Raw genomic sequence first — 16762 nt, forward strand, 5'->3', positions numbered from 1 at the left:
CGCGCGGTGTTAGGCATTTTCCACGCGTTCGGACCCTGAGTCGGTCTCAGTCGCTGCCGCTGTCTATTCCTGTGGCCTCTCGCTGAAGCTGAATCGCCAAGATGTCGCTTTCTAATAAGCTGACTCTGGACAAGCTGGATGTGAAGGGGAAGCGGGTCGTCATGAGGTAATCCTTGGGGTTCTCCCGCAGCCTCTTCGGCGGGGGCCGACTTCTTTTCCTCCTGCCTCAAGTGACCTTTAGCCCTACTTTTGGCCGCATGGCCTCTAGCCCAGGAGGGCGAGGCTGGCCACCATCTTGGCTGAGGTTTTGCCCGGGTTTAACGGTTTTTGACCTCATTTTCCCCAGCCCAGAAACTGAGCCGAAGTTGCTCTTTGCAGGGGTGGATCCTCCCAGGGAGGGTCAGATTGCGGGGATCCATTTTGCCCTCTTTTCTTATTTCTGAAGGGCAGTTCCGTTGCCTCCAGTTCTCAGTTGTCGAGGTGGACCTGATGCTTAGCCTGCAGATCCCTAGGCCTCCAGTGAAGGGACCTTGAAAGGTCATTTGGATAGTTTTCCTTCCTCCACCACCCTAGACCACCCCAGACAAATGATAAACTGCCCACATTTCTAAGGTCCCTGCCCAAAGGGACATCTTTCCCAGAGGATGTTGATTTCGTTGTTCAGGAGTAGAATCCACTAAAGCGTTGAGGGTAGGAGGGTGAGGTAGGGTGGGGCGCGCCGAAGGAGGTCCTGCAGAACTTATGTAACAGGCTTCTGCCGCGCTGTAGTGTCTTTGGACTACAGGCCTTGGGTTTTGCATCAGGATTGTGACACATACTGGGTAATGGTAGAGCAGGGTGTGGCTGCTCATTCTTGACGTGCTCTAACCTCACTCCCAGGGGTGGCTAGAGAAGCAGGATATTAAAAGTGGGCAAGGCTCGTCACCTGCCTTGGTGTCTCTTACTCCAAACGTGTGGATCCCTATGCCACATGGCTTCTCCCTTGTTTGCCAAAATTACTAGTACGATGTATGGAGTATTTACATTTCTCTTTTTTGTAACATGTGTACATTCGTGCATGCCAGGAGCTAATTGCAGGAATTAGTCAGGTATGTAACTGACTTGACCTTGATAGGATCCAAGGGTGGTGCTTTTGCCAGCATAAGGGGTTGACAGCATTGGGTAGTCTTGTCCTTTTAGGGAAGTGGTTGATTGATGGGCAGGCATGTGAATGATGTGATCCAGCCCCTTTCCCAATTTGGGCTGGCTCAAGAGAGAGCAACTTTTCTATATTAATGAATTCAGAAAGTGGTAGGGGATCTTCCTTTACTTAAGGCTTAAACTAGGTAGGTTCTGTGAATTGGTGTACTCTGTGGATGCCCTAAAAGTTAATGTAGATCTCCCCTTCCCTCTAATTTCATTATGGCCACTATTAGTTTACAAGTGGCCTTCTCTGCCCTGCTATGGCAATAATCAGAAGAACCCAATGGCTTATGGCCATGAAAAACACCTGGTGTCCCCTTTTGTTAAATCACCTAGTCCTTTGCAATCTGAACAGAGTGAATCACAGCCATCCTAGTATTAGATAATGGCCCTGTCTATCCCTCAGATGCTTTTAAGAAAGATGGATAGACCTTATGAAAAACAGGATAAGTGGACAGTGGCGGTGGCGTGCAGCTAGATCTTGGCTACCTTCCTACAGTTGCAGTCTGGGGCTTTATCTCCTCTTCCCAGGTTTGAGGAATTGGATGAGCTGGCTGAGAGTGAGACTGGAGGAGGTGCTTATCTTTTCTCCCTCTGGACCTAATTTGAAATATGTTTCTGCCCCAGGGCTCAGTGTTTCATTTAACACAGATTAACCGTAAGCCTTGAAATGATTGGCTAGTCCTGTTTTGCTGGTGGAAAATGACCTATCCAAGGTCACTGAACTAGCAAGTTGGTGGCAGAACCAGAACTAGAATTTAGGTCTCCTTGGCTACCAACCAGATCCTCTAAATTCTTGGATGTAGTGAACAAGGACAGGTTAGAATAGACCTTTTGTCGGCTGAAGGCTGCAGTCAATAATTTCCCCCTGTAATCTGGATAAATTCTACTTATCTGATTTGAGGACAGGAAGTTGCTTTTTTCCAAGATTATTAATGTAGCTCTTGAACAGAGCTCTTGAACATTGTAGGATTGCTTTTTGCAAGAGTCTAGGTAGCCTTGCATCGTCAGCTCAAATTTCTTTTTATTTTAATTGCCTTTATGTAGTGGTTGCTGGTAGTGTTCCGGAAGTGGAGCCTCCAGAGTAGTGGCTGCTTCACTTGCCTCCTTTCATTGTCTTACAAAAGGGAGCAAGTGGCCCCTGCTTTGAACTGCCAAGGGAAATTGACTGATTTGTTGAGGGAACTTCCTGATAGCCAGAAATCTCTGACTGGATAAGTACCAGGTTTGTACGTTTTTTAGAATTCCATTTGACTTTATAGGCCTTGAGTAAGTTTCCTGTTTAATTTTGCCATGTCATTTCCTTTCTTCCTCTCATAGGTTGCCAGTCATACTCCTTTGCCGACTGGTGAAGCACTTCCCTTTTGCTTGCTCCCCCTCCATTTTTTAAAAACCTCACAGTTTTTCTCTAACCTGTTGTGACTTGTTAAGCAACAGCTACAAGTTGGTGTTGTGGAAGAAGAAGCAGGGAAGAAAAACAGCAGAGAAGAAAAAAAGTCTCTGAGAGAGCCAGTTAGTTATTAGTCACTCAGTCGTGTCCGACTCTTTGCGACCATGTGGGCTTCCGCCAGACTTCTCTGTCCATGGAATTCTTCGGGCAGGAATACTGGAGTGGGTTGCCATTTCCTGCTCCTGGGGATCTTCCTGACCCAGGGATTGAACCTGGGTCTCCTGCATTGCAGGCAGATTCTTTACTGTCTGAGCCACCAGGGAAGCCCTCTAAGAGAGCCATAATACCCCTATTTCCTAATCAGGGACAGTGAAGTAAGGGTGGGAATGGTTTCTTGGAGAGCTTTTAATGGAACTGGGCCTGGACTTCTGAGATTTCAGGTGATAGAGACTTGATATCCTTATTACAACTAAATTAATATTTTTAAGATTCATTCTGAAATAGTTATATGTTCACAGAACATTGCAAAGATAATATAGAGAGGCCTTGTGTTCACCCAGTTTCCTTCATTGGATACATCTTACATAATTACAGTACAGTATCAAGAGTAGGAAGGAAGTTGACATTAGAATAAAGCATATAGTTCTTTGCTATTTTATCGCATGTGTAGATTTGTGTAACTCCCACCACTATCCAAGATACAAACTAATTTTCTATGAGCAGCACTGAGATCTCCCTACGTGTCATCCTTTAGCATCTTGGCCCCTCTCCCTCCATTCCTAAACCCCTGGTAACTACTAATCTGTCCTGCATTTCTATAATTTTATTTCAATATGTTATATAAGTGGGATCACATGTGGCATTTTTTCACCCAGCATAATGCCCTCGAGATTTGTCCATATTGTTGTTTGTATCAGTCGTTCATTCCTTGGATTGCTGAATAGTAGTCTATGGTATGGGCTTCCTGGGTAGCTGAGCTGGTAAAGAATCCGCCTGCAATACAAGAGACCCCAGGTCGATTCCTGGGAAGGTCCCCTGGAGAAGGGATAGGCTACCCACTCCAGTATTCTTGGGCTTCCCTGGTAGCTCAGACAGTAAAGAATCCGACTGCAATGCCAGGGATGTGGGTTCAGTCCCTGGGTTGGGAAGATCCCATGGAGGAGGGCATGGCAACCCACTCCAGTGTTCTTTCCTGGAGAATCCCATGGACAGAGGAGCCTGGCAGGCTGCAGTCCAGTGGGTCGCAAAGAGTTGGACATGACTGAAGAGACTTAGCACACATGCTTAACCTTTTGAGGAATTTCCAGACCGTTTTCCAAAGCAGCTGCATCATTTTACATTCCTACAGGCGTGTGAGTGATCAGTTTCTCTGCATCCTCACTAACGCTTGATGTCATTTTTTATTTCATCCATTATGATATGAGTGGTGTGTAGTGATATCTGACTTTGTTCCTAAAGCTGAGCTCAGGATTAAGAGAAATTGAAAAGGAAGGGGTGCAGATTTTGCACAGGATAAGTGAAATGTGTAGGCCAGAGCAGTTTCTGTAATGGAGTCCTCATAGAGGAGACGCTAAAAGTAGAGCTGTTGTTAACAGTCTAGGAGATGATGGGGGAAGGTAATCCACAAGCAACGAGAAGAAAGTATAAGTTCTTTTCTCATCAGTAAGCTATGCCATGGCAGCATGGATAGATGAGATAGATTCTTGAGTGTTTCTAGAGAATTTCTTCTGTGTCATGGCTCTGGGACAGGGAGCAGCACTGAAGGGGTGGCTTGTGCTCGGCCCCTTGCTGTTAACTCTTTTGAATGTGGGCCTTCTTGGAGGCTGCAGAGGGTGGGGGAAAATGATCCATGGTAATGAGATACTCTATCCTCTTAGGAATGCTCTGAGCCTTGCTCAGGATATTTAAAGAAGATGCTTAGAATCAGAATCAAGTAGCCTGAAATTAAGTAGACTGTTTCTTTCTTCAGAGGCATACTGCTTTTATTTTTCAAGATTTTAAATGAAATATTTGAATATAGAATTAATCCTTCAACTCATCTTTGGAAAGGTTATTCTTCAGTGAAATAGAGTACAGGTCTAGGGGACATAGGAAATTGGTCTTCTTAGTTGGTTTAGGATTTTGTAATTGTCTGCCAAGCCTCAGCCTAAGAGAGGAAGGACTAGTGATGGAGCTTTATGGTTAGACACAGCAACAAGTCTTTGAATCCGTCATACTTTCACTGTTGTCTTTTGGTGCGTGCTGCTAGCTGTTTTTAGTAATGGTTAATGTGCCTTTTAGATCACAGAATCGTATTTTGGAGAAGTCCTCGCATGAATAATAATAGTTACCACTTTTATGGCACTGTTTATTAGTTACTCCCCTAAGCACTTTGTAGATCGCTAACTCATTTAATTCTCACAATAACTGTGAAGTAGATACTATCACCCCCATTCTATAAATGAGAAATAAATCAACTTGAAAAGGATCTTGGCAGGTGAAACCTTACAGATAGCTGGCCACCACACATCATTGCTTTCTAGGGGATTGAGGTTCCAGTCTTGTCTGGAAGAAGGGGGAAGGAATGACAAGTTCTTAAAAATGATAAAGCAGCAAGAAGTTGCATAAGAAAGGAAACTGCAGTAAATTGCTATCTTTTTTTCCCCTGCCCTGGCCGTGCCCTGTGGGTTTTGGGATCTTAGTTCCCCAATCAGGGATTGAACCTGGGCCCTTGGCAATGGAAGCGCTGAGTCTTAACCACTGGACTGCCAGGGAATTCCCTGCCTGTGCTGTCTTGATCACTTCTCTTCTGATTGCCTGTTTATTAGGTGGGCAGGGTCACATGTTCCATCCTTTCCTCTCAGTTTTTTTTTTATTAAGTATTTTTAAAATTGAAGTATAGTTGATTTACAATATTGTGTTAGTTTCAGGTGTACAGCAAAATGTCCTATCAGACTTTTAGAAAGAAGCTATCTTATGGTTATTGACTGTGTTTTGCTTGAAGCATACTGTGTGAACTTTGTCTTGGACATTGGGTCTCTTTCTGGTCCTGAGGTCCCAGACTTTCTCCAAAAAGAATGATACTCTCTTGATGTGTTTTATTTTTCCAGGTTTTTTTTTTCTTTTGAGAAATGTTTGCTTCGTTAGGACCCAGAAATAATACCAGAGAAATCAGAATCCAGATGTGTTCTTTATAACCTTACCCTTCAGGTTGCTACCATTATCAGATAGAGCGTGCTGGGCTCACATAGAAATCTTTTTAGATGGAACTAGTTTCAGCTTCCCAGGTCTTCAGGACTTGTTCCTGTTATTTTTTATTTTGTAGAATTTATCTCTTAAAAAGTGTGAGATATATACCTAAAAGGGCACAAATCAAAAGCTCAAAGAATTATCACAGAAAGAGCATATTTATCACCAACATCAAGAGAACAATATCAGAATCCCTGAAGCTCCTTCTGGTGTCCTAAGTCACTGCTCCCACTCTCCTCTGCATGGCTAATCACTATCTTCTAATACTGCTGATTATTTTTAAGGTGACTTTTGAACCACTTATTTAACTGGTTTACTAAAAGTGCCTCTCATAATCTTTGAGGGAACGATAATTTGATTGTGGCTCTGAACTTGACACTTTGTTTCTTTTTCAGAGTAGACTTCAATGTTCCTATGAAGAACAACCAGATAACAAACAACCAGAGGTAATGTCCCTGCTACACCCTGAGCTAGGTTTAAGATGTACGTGGGTCTGAGTATATGTAATGAAATGGTTTTCCATTCTTATTGTAGAACTATGGCAACTTAAACTGCATGATCTTGGCTTTCAACCAACCCACCATCTGGTTTGCTTTCTTATGAGAATTAGAAATTGAAAAAAAAATATCATTTTAAGAAGGTGATTTTTTTTCCTCTTTTTTTAATTTGAAGAATTTGGGGTTGTACATTTTTAAAGAATGTCAAGGTTTAAGGTTACTTGGCTTTCCTGCAAAATGAAGAACTGTGCATGTAGTTTTACAAGCCCCTATTCTAGCTGGCCCCCATAAAATCAGTTTTTGAGAATTTTGACTTAAGGGAAAAGACTTCAGAAGTAATACTTTCAGTCAGTTTAGGCTGCTCCACATGTCTTGGCTTCTAGATTCAGAAGCAGAAATTTTAAGTGATAGTATTGTTCTTACTTTTGATTAGATTCTAAAAGATTTTTATTTTAAATGAAGGGTTGGAGCTGGAAAGGTATGTTCTAATGATCTAGGCCTGTGCTGTCTAATAAAAATATAATAAAAGCCACATGTAATTTAAGATTTTCTAGTTGCCCCATTAAAAAGTAAACAGATTAACTTAATTTTAATATATTTAATCCAGTAATCCCCAAATAATCATTTTAATATATAATCAATTAAAAATTAATGAACGGAACATTTACCTTTTTTGGTATTAAGTATTTGAGATCCAATACGTATTTTACTCTTAGACAACATACCAGTCTGGCTAACCACATTTCCAGTATTCAGGAGGTCCCTGTGGCTAATGGCTACCATATTGGACAGTGCAGGTATAGACCTAGAACATTTTTAGATATTGACCCCAGAATAGAGCCTGGCATTCTATCAAGCACATCCCTCCCTCCTGCACCATAGTGGAAGGTCTTTGTACAAGGCATCTCTGACCCTTCTTGGCTTTTTTGTTATTTTCTGAAGCATACATAAAAGATTAGAAATATGCCTATCAAGGTATTTTATGAGTAGAAAGTAGAGAAACAAGTCTGAGTAGATCTTCATTTTCAGAAATCTATGAAGAAATAAAATGAAACATTAGAAATAATAGAACTTGGCTGTTAAGGGAAAGTGCTGAAGATTAATTTGGTTTTACTGGGCAAACGTACCTGCTGAAGGTTTCTTGGTTTGTTGGTATAACTGAGTTTTTATATCTGCCAAATAGCATAAGATACTTAGAAATATAACTTGGCTTTTTATTATTCCATTCTTTGCTGAAATGTCATCTTATTAGACCTTCCCTGGCTACCCTCTCTAAAATCCCCTCCACCACTATTCTCCAGTAGTTCTTGTCACTGTACCTTGCTTTATTTTCTCCATAGTTCTTATCACTTCTGTGAAAGAAGAAACTATTTTATTTACTGTTGTATTTTCAGAATCTGATATAGTAGCTGCTACAAAAATAGCATTCAATAAATATTTGTTGAATAAATAAATATTTTCTTTGTTATCAGGTTTAATTTCTTAAATACTGCCAAGAATGGAAAGTTAGTATTGGGTTTGTAACAAAAATTTGAAGTGTTTAAAGAAGTTACATGAATTTTTGGTTAAACTATAATTTAATAAACACAATGAGTTATGTAAACCACATTCTATATAATGTATTTTCTCCTACATAAAAAATGACTTAGGATTTTGTTATGGGTACTGAAAAGTTACGTTTTTTCAGTTTTCCCAACATTTCTTTTAATGGTTTCAAGATTTGAGAATTTTATATTTCTTCCAAAGTCAAACACAGGGTGTTTCAGGGGTCCCTAAAAGCAGCCACATGTTTGGTGATTCACTAGAAGGATTCACTGCTAAAGTTTATTAAAGTGAAAGGATGCATGATAGGGTCAGCAAGCGGAAAAGACACAGGCAGAATCTGGAGAAATCCATGCTTAGGTTGCCATGCTCTCTCCCTCTCATGACACTAAGTGTGCTCCTCTCTCCAGCAGTGAAAATGCAGTAATTGTGTGTGATTATCTCTGCCCAGAAAAGCCCTTCAGAGACTCAACTCCCGAGATTTTTACTGGGAGCTGATCATATAGGTACCCACTGCCCAGCAGTTACCAAAATTCTTACTCCTAGAGGGAAGCAGGTGTTGAATATAAACCTGTTTGTACAGATGATCTAGGAACTGTGAACAGCCTTTGTCAGAGAACTGAAGGACCACCTCAAAAGCCAAGTTCCCAGACACCAGCCAAGGACCAACCTTGCAAGCAGGTCCTTCTGAAGACAGCAGTTTCAGTCCTGCTATACTAATTTTTTTCTGCGCAAGGTGCAAAACATGATGACATTATATAACCCTAGGTGGAGGATTGACATCCTAATTAACTTCTTCCCCTACACATGAACCTGAGGACCATCACTGAGTTGCTGACAGTAGATTTGAAGGAATTTGGAGAAGAAAGGAGGCTTTATGTTTTATGAGGCCATGAATAAAATAGTTCTCACTTATTCTTAGGAGTAGCCTTGTTCTACTTGCTGTCTCTTCTTGGTTGCAGGATCAAGGCTGCTGTTCCAAGCATCAAATACTGCTTGGACAATGGAGCCAAGTCAGTTGTTCTTATGAGCCACCTGGGCCGGCCTGATGGTGTCCCCATGCCTGATAAGTACTCCTTGCAGCCAGTTGCTGTAGAACTCAAATCTCTGCTGGGCAAGTATGTTTCAGGCTTTTGTCAGCTCTGTGACAGGAGATGTTGTCAAGTATGTTGTTGCTGATTCTTAACTTTCAGACTCTTCAAGTGTTTCTGTGTCATACTCTCTCCAGGGATGTTTTGTTCTTGAAGGACTGTGTGGGCCCAGAAGTGGAAAAGGCTTGTGCTGACCCAGCTGCTGGGTCTGTCATCCTGCTGGAGAACCTTCGTTTTCATGTGGAGGAAGAAGGGAAGGGAAAAGATGCTTCTGGGAACAAGGTAGGACCTGTGATTTTGACATTAGTAGGGGTGAGGAGGGCTGAGTATATGAGACTGTGATTGAAGAATAGAAGAAGCTCATGTTTATTTTGACACCTTTTTATTGAAATACAGCATACATATAGAAATGCACAGCTTGATGAATTATCACAGAGTAAGCACACCTGTGTAACCACCACCAAGGTCAGAGAATAAGATGTTGCCAGCCCTGGAAGCCCTCCTTATCATGCTCAAGTGGTTTTTGAAATACCTTGGAAAGATGTGAACACCATTTGGGTGTAAGAGTATTTGGTGAACATGCTGCTTCTAATTGTCCCTTTGTTACGCACCTGGCCTTTGATATATGAAGATGTATTTTTCTAATAGTATGTGATAATATCCTATCAGAGTGTAGGCGGTCGTTCCCAAGTGCTGAGAGCAGACATTCACAGGTGGTTGTTGGGAGTGAGTATCCATGATATACCAGGTGTTCCTCCAGCAGAGCCAGTTTTAGATTTTTTTTTTGTCAAGGCTAGAATAGTTTTTATAAGCAGCAGGCCCTGGTGTGTTATGAAGGAATAATCTGTATTCTTATTTAGAAGGGGAATTAACTTAAAGCTTGAGCTTGGTACTTTTAAGACAGTAAATTAAATTTGATATCATTGGGGTTTTCTTACAAAAGAATCATGTGACCAGAAAAAGTACTTTTAAGTCAAGTGGAAAGGGACTATTTGGAACATTTGATTGAGTTAGGTAGATGATGGTCATGATGATATTACCTTGGGTTTAAGGCATTTTTCTTAAGTGTAAAGGATCTTTCTTTGAATTTCTTAAGATAAGGAATGACAGGTAACCATCATATTTTTTTTAAAAAAAAAAACAACCTAGGTCTCAGAAAGGCAGTTATTTGACTAAAGTTAGAGGTAGTAGTACTGTTGCTGGGCTTTATATGTAGCTCAGTCCATCAATAAGCAAACTTTATGTAAAGGGTCAGACAATAAATATTTTAGGCTTTGTGGGTCAGACGGTCAGTCACAACCTTATATGGTCTCTGTTGGAACTATTCAACTCTGCCATTGTTGTACAAAAGCAACCATAGGGGAAAAAAACAAAAAAATTTTAAAAGGCAACCATAGGTACCCACAAAATAGATTACCGTGACCTGACAACCAGGATTTAAATATTAAATGACAGAGCTGGCTCTTTTGAGGATGATTTCGAATTTGCTTATTTGTAGAAAGGAAGCTGGGCTTCTCACGTGGCTCAGTGGTAAAGAACCCACCTGCCAATGCAGGAGCCTTGAGTTCAATCCCTGGGTGGGGAAGATCCCCTGGAGGAGGGCATTGCAACCTACTCCAGTATTCTTGCCTGGGAAATCCCATGAACAGAGGCGCCTGGTGGGCTACAGTCCATAGGGTCGCAGAGAATTGGATACAAACGGTCACGCATGCAGAAGGGAATCAGAAAGCATCCTTTATACTTTCCACTCTTAATGTCTTTAGTATCTTGGGGAACAAGATGCTCTGAGGCTAGCATCTCAATCTCCTGTTGTGCTTCTGACATTTCTTAAGGTCATCAGAGTGCCTGCTTTCAAGCAGTTTCTTTTCTTAGCACTGCAGGCTCAGGTCTTGCCTTATCTTGCCTTTGGCATGGTCTTGCTACAGTAGTAGGAGTTAAATGCTGACCTAAAATTTGGTGCCCTTTTAGACTGAAACTCAAGCTGTTCAACTTTTGGGCTTAGAAATGGCAGGAGGCAAGTTGAGGCAAAACCTTATGTACAGTAAGTGATGAACCAACCGTGCTAGTCCATGTCTTTGTGGGTAGTTTACTTTATATTTAGTGTTCAGTGGCTTTTCATGCTTGAAATTTTTGGAGCCAGCCATAAGTTCAAAGTGAATAAAAAACGAAGTGAGGCATGAAAATTTTCCTTTATGCAGGGTACCTACATTACCTTTTAGGAGCATTCTCTTCTTTCTGGTTCCTGGCAGATAAAAAATGAGAAATAGGTTTTGATTATTATTAATTTTTATAATACCTTTTTCATACATAGCTTTTAATTTGTGTCATTTTCCCACGAACAGTTCTTAAATAGAGAAGTTATCTTCCCTTTTTAATAGATAGGAAAGGATAGAGAAAAACTTAATAAAGGTTACACAGTAAGTTAGCGTCAGACGTGGGCCATCAGCTTTTTGTCCCTCTGTCTTTTTTGTAGAAGTGTATTGTTTTCTCAGATGCCTAACTTCCAGGGAAAGCTATATGAATTACCTCCTTTTGATATATACAATGTTTCTGAGGTGCTTTTCTGTTGTCAGGTTTTCATCTGCCTTCTGTGTCCCAGCTTGTTGTTGCTTTCATGAGAAATATGTATGAGAGCTTTTTTCCGTTTGTAGAAAAGTCTTGGCAGCTAGCAGCTTGACTCAAGTATAATCCTAAATTTTACAAGGAGAATATGTTAAAATGAAGCAGTGGGTCAAGGAGGAGAAGGATAATTTTGTCCTAGGAGCTGGAGAGAGACCAGTGGGATGTGATTAGAGGTTAAGCTGTGATTCAGAAATCTTAGGCTTGCAATTTGAGGGAAGGCAAAGGAGAGCAGAAACATATAGAAATGAGCAAAAGATCTGGAATATTTGGAAGAAAGAACAGATCCTGTTGCTAGTTTTAAAAATTGCTGTCCTGCTAACTCAGGGTCTTTAGATATGTTGAAGAGGACTCTTGGTATGAAATGCTTTTACAGTTGTCTTTGGAGTCATCAATATCTCCTATGTTCTCCTCCCCACCCCTTTTTTGTTCTTCTCTTCAGGTTAAAGCTGAGCCAACCAAAATAGAAGCCTTCCGAGCTTCACTTTCTAAGCTAGGGGATGTTTATGTCAATGATGCTTTTGGTACTGCTCACCGAGCCCACAGGTACTAAAAGTTTTTTGTTCATTATCAAACTGAGAGCGTTATTCCTCTGTTTACTTAAGCAGCCAAAGCTCTGGAATGGTTTTGGAAATATCTGTGTTGTATTGTGATCTTTTTGGATTCTATCACTAATTGGAGCTACAAATAAAACTGTGGTTCTTATTGAGTATCCCTGATCTAAAGATGAAATAAAAGTAAAAAATGTTGAGGATTTTGGAACTTTTTATTGAGCTTTAGGAAGATGTTCCTCTATCTTACTTTTTTTTTTTTTTTAGCACAATTTATTTTATTTTATTTTTTTTTTATTTTACAATATTATATTGGTTGGTTTTGCCATACATTGATATGAATTTGCCCCGGGTTTACATAAGTTCCCCCTCCTGAACCCCCCTCCCACCTCCCTCCTCCCTTTATCCTCCCTCTGGGTCATCCCCGCATGCCAGCCCCGAGCATCCTATAACATGCATTGATCTATCTTACTTTGGATATTTCATGGAGAGCTCTCCCTTTGTGATTGCTGTGGGAGCAGAGTCTTAGGCTATCAGTAGGAAGCAAACTGTTGTCATCACCTGGCTGATATTTATTGTGGTTAAACCCTTGGCCTGAAGACTATTAATTGGGTATCTTAAATTCTACTTAAGGTAGTTGCTTTTCACTTGTTCTCCTTTATCCTGCATTATAGCCAAAAACCTTATCTTGTGCTTAAGTGTTTTGTTGTAGTTTGGGGATGAAAGCCATGGTGTCCTGGTGTCTCAAAAGTGAAAGCATTTCAGTGATAAGGAGATGGCCTCTAGAATTGGGAGAATTGCTAAGGATTGACTAAAATTTGAATGTCTCTGTTCCTTTCTAGCTCCATGGTAGGAGTAAATCTGCCAAAGAAGGCTGGAGGTTTTTTGATGAAGAAGGAGCTGAACTACTTTGCCAAGGCTTTGGAGAGCCCTGAGCGACCCTTCCTGGCCATCCTGGGCGGGTACAGAGAACTCTTCAAGATCATGCTTTAAGTAGTGTTTTTTACCTGGTTCAGTTCAGTTCAGTTTAGTCGCTCAGTTGTGTCCGACTCTTTGCAACCCCATGGAATGCAGCATGCCAGGCCTCCCTGTCCATCACCAGCTCCTGGAGTTTACCCAAACTCATGTCCATTGAGTCGGTGATGCCAACCAACCATCTCATCATCCTTTGCCGTCCCATTCTCCGCCTGCCCTCACTCTTTCCAAGCATCAGGGTCTTTTCAAATGAGTCAGCTTTTTGCATCAGGTGACCAACGTATTGGAGTTTTAGCTTCAGTTATCAGTCCTTCCACTGAACACCCAGGACTGATCTCCTTTAGGATGGACTGGTTGGATCTCCTTGCAGTCCAAGGGACTCTCAGGAGTCTTCTCCAACATCACAGTTCAAAAGCATCAATTCTTTGGCGCTCAGCTTTCTTTACAGTTCAACACTCACAACCATACATGACTACTGGAAAAACCATAGTCTTTACTAGACGGACCTTTGTTGGCAGAGTAATGTCTCTGCTTTTTAATATGCTGTCTAGGTTGGTCATAACTTTCCTTCCAAGGAGCAAGCGTCTTTTAATTTCATGGCTGCAATCACCATCAGCAGTGATTTTGGAGCCCCAAAAAATAAACTCAGCTACTGTTTCCACTGTTGCCCCATCTATTTGCTATGAAGTGATGGGACCAGATACCATGATCTTAAGTTTTCTGAATGTTGAGCTTTAAGCCAACTTTCTCACTCTCCTCTTTCACTTTCATCAAGAGGCTCTTTATTTCCTCACTTTCTGCCATAAGGGTGGTGTCATCTGCATATCTGAGGTTATTGATATTTCTCCCAGCAATCTTGATTCCAGCTTGTGCTTCTTCCAGCCCAGCGTTCCTCATGATGTACTCTGCATATAAGTTAAATAAGCAGGGTGACAATATATAGCCTTGACATACTCCTTTTCCTATTTGTAACCAGTCTGTTGTCCCATGTCCAGTTCTAACTGTTGCTTCCTGACCTGCATACAGGTTTCTCAAGAGGCAGGTCAGGTGGTCTGGTATTCCCATCTCTTTCAGAATGTTCCACAGTTTATTGTGATCCACACAGTCAAAGGCTTTGGCATAGTCAATGAAGCAGAAATAGATGTTTTTCTGGAACTCTCTTGCTTTTTCAATGATCCAGGGGGATGTTGATAATTTGACCTCTGGTTCCTCTGCCTTTTCTAAAACCAACTTGAACATCTGGAAGTTCACAGTTCACGTACTGTTGAAGCCTGGCTTGGAGAATTTTGAGCATTACTTTGCTAGCGTGTGAGATGAGTGCAATTGTGTGGTAGTTTGAGCATTCTTTGGCATTGCCTTTCTTTGGGCTTGGAATGAAAACTGACCTTTTCCAGTCCCGTTGCCGCTGCTGAGTTTTCCAAATTTGCTGGCCTATTGAGTATAGCAGTTTCACAGCATCATCTTTTAGGATTTGAAATAGCTCAGCTGGAATTCCATCACTTCCACTAGCTTTGTTCATAGTGATGCTTTCTAAGGCCCACTTTGTTTCACGTTCCAGGATGTCTGGTTCTAGGTAGCTGATCACACCATTGTGATTATCTGGGTCGTGAAGATCTTTTTTGTATAGTTCTGTGTACATTCTTGCCACCTCTTCTTAATATCTTTTGCTTCTGTTAAGTCCATACCATTTCTGTCCTTTATCGAGCCCATCTTTGCATGAAATGTTCCCTTGGTATCTCTAATTTTCTTGAAGAGATCTCTAGTCTTTCCTATTCTGTTTTCCTCTATTTCTTTGCATTGATTGCTGAGGAAGGCTTTCTTATCTCTCCTTGCTATTCTTTGGAAGTCTGCATTGAGATGCTTATATCTTTCCTTTTCTCCTTTGCTTTTCACTTCTCTTCTTTTCACAGCTATTTGTAAGGCCTCCCCAGACAGCCATTTTGCTTTTTTGCATTTCTTTTCCTTGGGAATGGTCCTGGTCCCTGTCTCCTGTACAGTGTCATGAACCTCCATCCAGAGTTCATCAGGCACTCTATCTATCAGATCTAGTCCCTTAAATCTATTTCTTACTTCCACTGTATAATCATAAGGGATTTTATTTAGGTCATATCTGAATGGTCTAGTGGTTTTCCCCACTTTCTTCAATATCTGAGCCTATCTGCTAGTAGGCCATAACTTGGGCTTCCTTGATGGCTCAGTGGTAAAGAATCTGCCTGCAGTGCAGGAGCTGCAGGAGACATGGGTTCAATCCCTGGGTCAGGAAGATCCCCTGGAGGGCAGAATGGCTTACCCACTCCAGTATTCTTGCTTGGGAAATCCCATGGACAGAGGAGCCTGGGGGGCTACAGTCTTATCGGGTCACAAAGTATCAGACACAACTGAAGTGATTGAGCACAAGCATGAGACCATAAATTGGGTGGTTTATTGTCATTAGCACAATCAAACTGCGTGACTGTTGAAAATACAATAAAGGGAGTATCTGCAAAGGTGTGGGTGGTGTTTAGGGAAACACAAAAGGGACAGTACAGTCATCTGAGGAAACTATCATCACCATCCTTAGACCTGAAGGGCAAAAGGAAAGTGATGGTTACCAGAATTCAGAGAGGGTAGTTGTGTGGAGATGGCCCTCTGATAAGAACTGTATAGCCTTTGGTCAAGGGATGGAGGATAGTCATCTAGCAGGGAAGGAGCCAGGGAAATAGATATTCTGATCTCATTTTAATGTCCTATTGATGTATCCCCTCTTACCCACAATGGGTTGCAACCCAGCTGGACGTCAGAGGGCAAAGGACCTCCTTGATGTAGTCTGTGCAGGTCAGCCTCTGAATAGTGATATGTTGCTGGTTAGTTAAAAGTAGAAATTTCAGAAGTGCAGGTCAAGAGACTAGGAGGATACATTTTAGGAGATAAAGTAGGGACAGAGACCTGGGACTTCTTGGATAAGATCTTGTCACTTGGCATGACAGTCTGGATAGCAGACTCTTTATGGCTAGATGCTCCTGACCCTTTTAGGAGCAGGGTTTTTTTTCCCATGGGACTGAATACACTCAGCATTTCCCTATGAAAGCTGACTCTGGAGTTGGGTGTCAATTTCAGGTAGCATAGTTGCCCTCCAGGCTTCTGGGTCCTAAAAATAGTTAAGGTAGGTACTTGTATCTGTGTCCTGGAAGCATTGCCACTCCTGTGCACTGGATTATAAAGGTCAGCCTCTGATCTTTGCCTCTCTGGAGACTAGGAGTTTTGTTCTCAATCCTTCCCTAGACCTGGAATATGGGAGTGAGTGCCACCTAGTGCTTATGATTAGGTTTAGGACTCTGCCTAAAATTGCTGTTTGGAGGAAGTTTACACGGAGGTTTTTTTTTTTTTTTTTTGTGCCACCTTTCTTGCAATGTAGTGTCCCTGAGAACGTTAACAATATAGGGGAAGATTTTACATTTCATTAAAAAAATTTATTCTGTTAGGAATTCCCTGGTGGTCCAGTGGTTAGGACTCCTTGATTTCACTGCCTAGATTCTGCCCCTGGTAAGGGAACTAAGATTCCACAAGCTGTGCAGTGTGGCCAAAAAAAGAAAAAACCCCAAAACATTGTTGTGGAAACACTCAAACATTATAGAAATTGAAAGAATAGTATAATCAACTCACAGGTACCTATTACCCTGTTCTAATAATTAGTGGCATTTTTGCCAA

The 16762-nt window shown here is 41.4% G+C and overlaps 1 protein-coding gene across 1 annotated transcript in view; it reads left to right on the forward strand.

The window, feature by feature from the left end:
- The window catches only part of PGK1 (phosphoglycerate kinase 1), a 22425-nt gene continuing 5663 nt past the window's right edge, over positions 1-16762 (forward strand). Inside the window, exons 1-6 of the mRNA XM_055438199.2 lie at positions 1-166; positions 6196-6246; positions 8802-8957; positions 9068-9212; positions 11992-12095; positions 12943-13062. Coding sequence (XP_055294174.1) covers positions 102-166; positions 6196-6246; positions 8802-8957; positions 9068-9212; positions 11992-12095; positions 12943-13062 — 641 coding nt within the window. The 5' untranslated portion in view covers positions 1-101. The remainder of the gene's footprint in view (positions 167-6195; positions 6247-8801; positions 8958-9067; positions 9213-11991; positions 12096-12942; positions 13063-16762) is intronic.

Source organism: Moschus berezovskii, chromosome X (assembly GCF_049115385.1).
Source record: "Moschus berezovskii isolate FMDL1 chromosome X, NW_MosBer_1.0, whole genome shotgun sequence".
NCBI classification, from domain to species: domain Eukaryota; kingdom Metazoa; phylum Chordata; class Mammalia; order Artiodactyla; family Moschidae; genus Moschus; species Moschus berezovskii.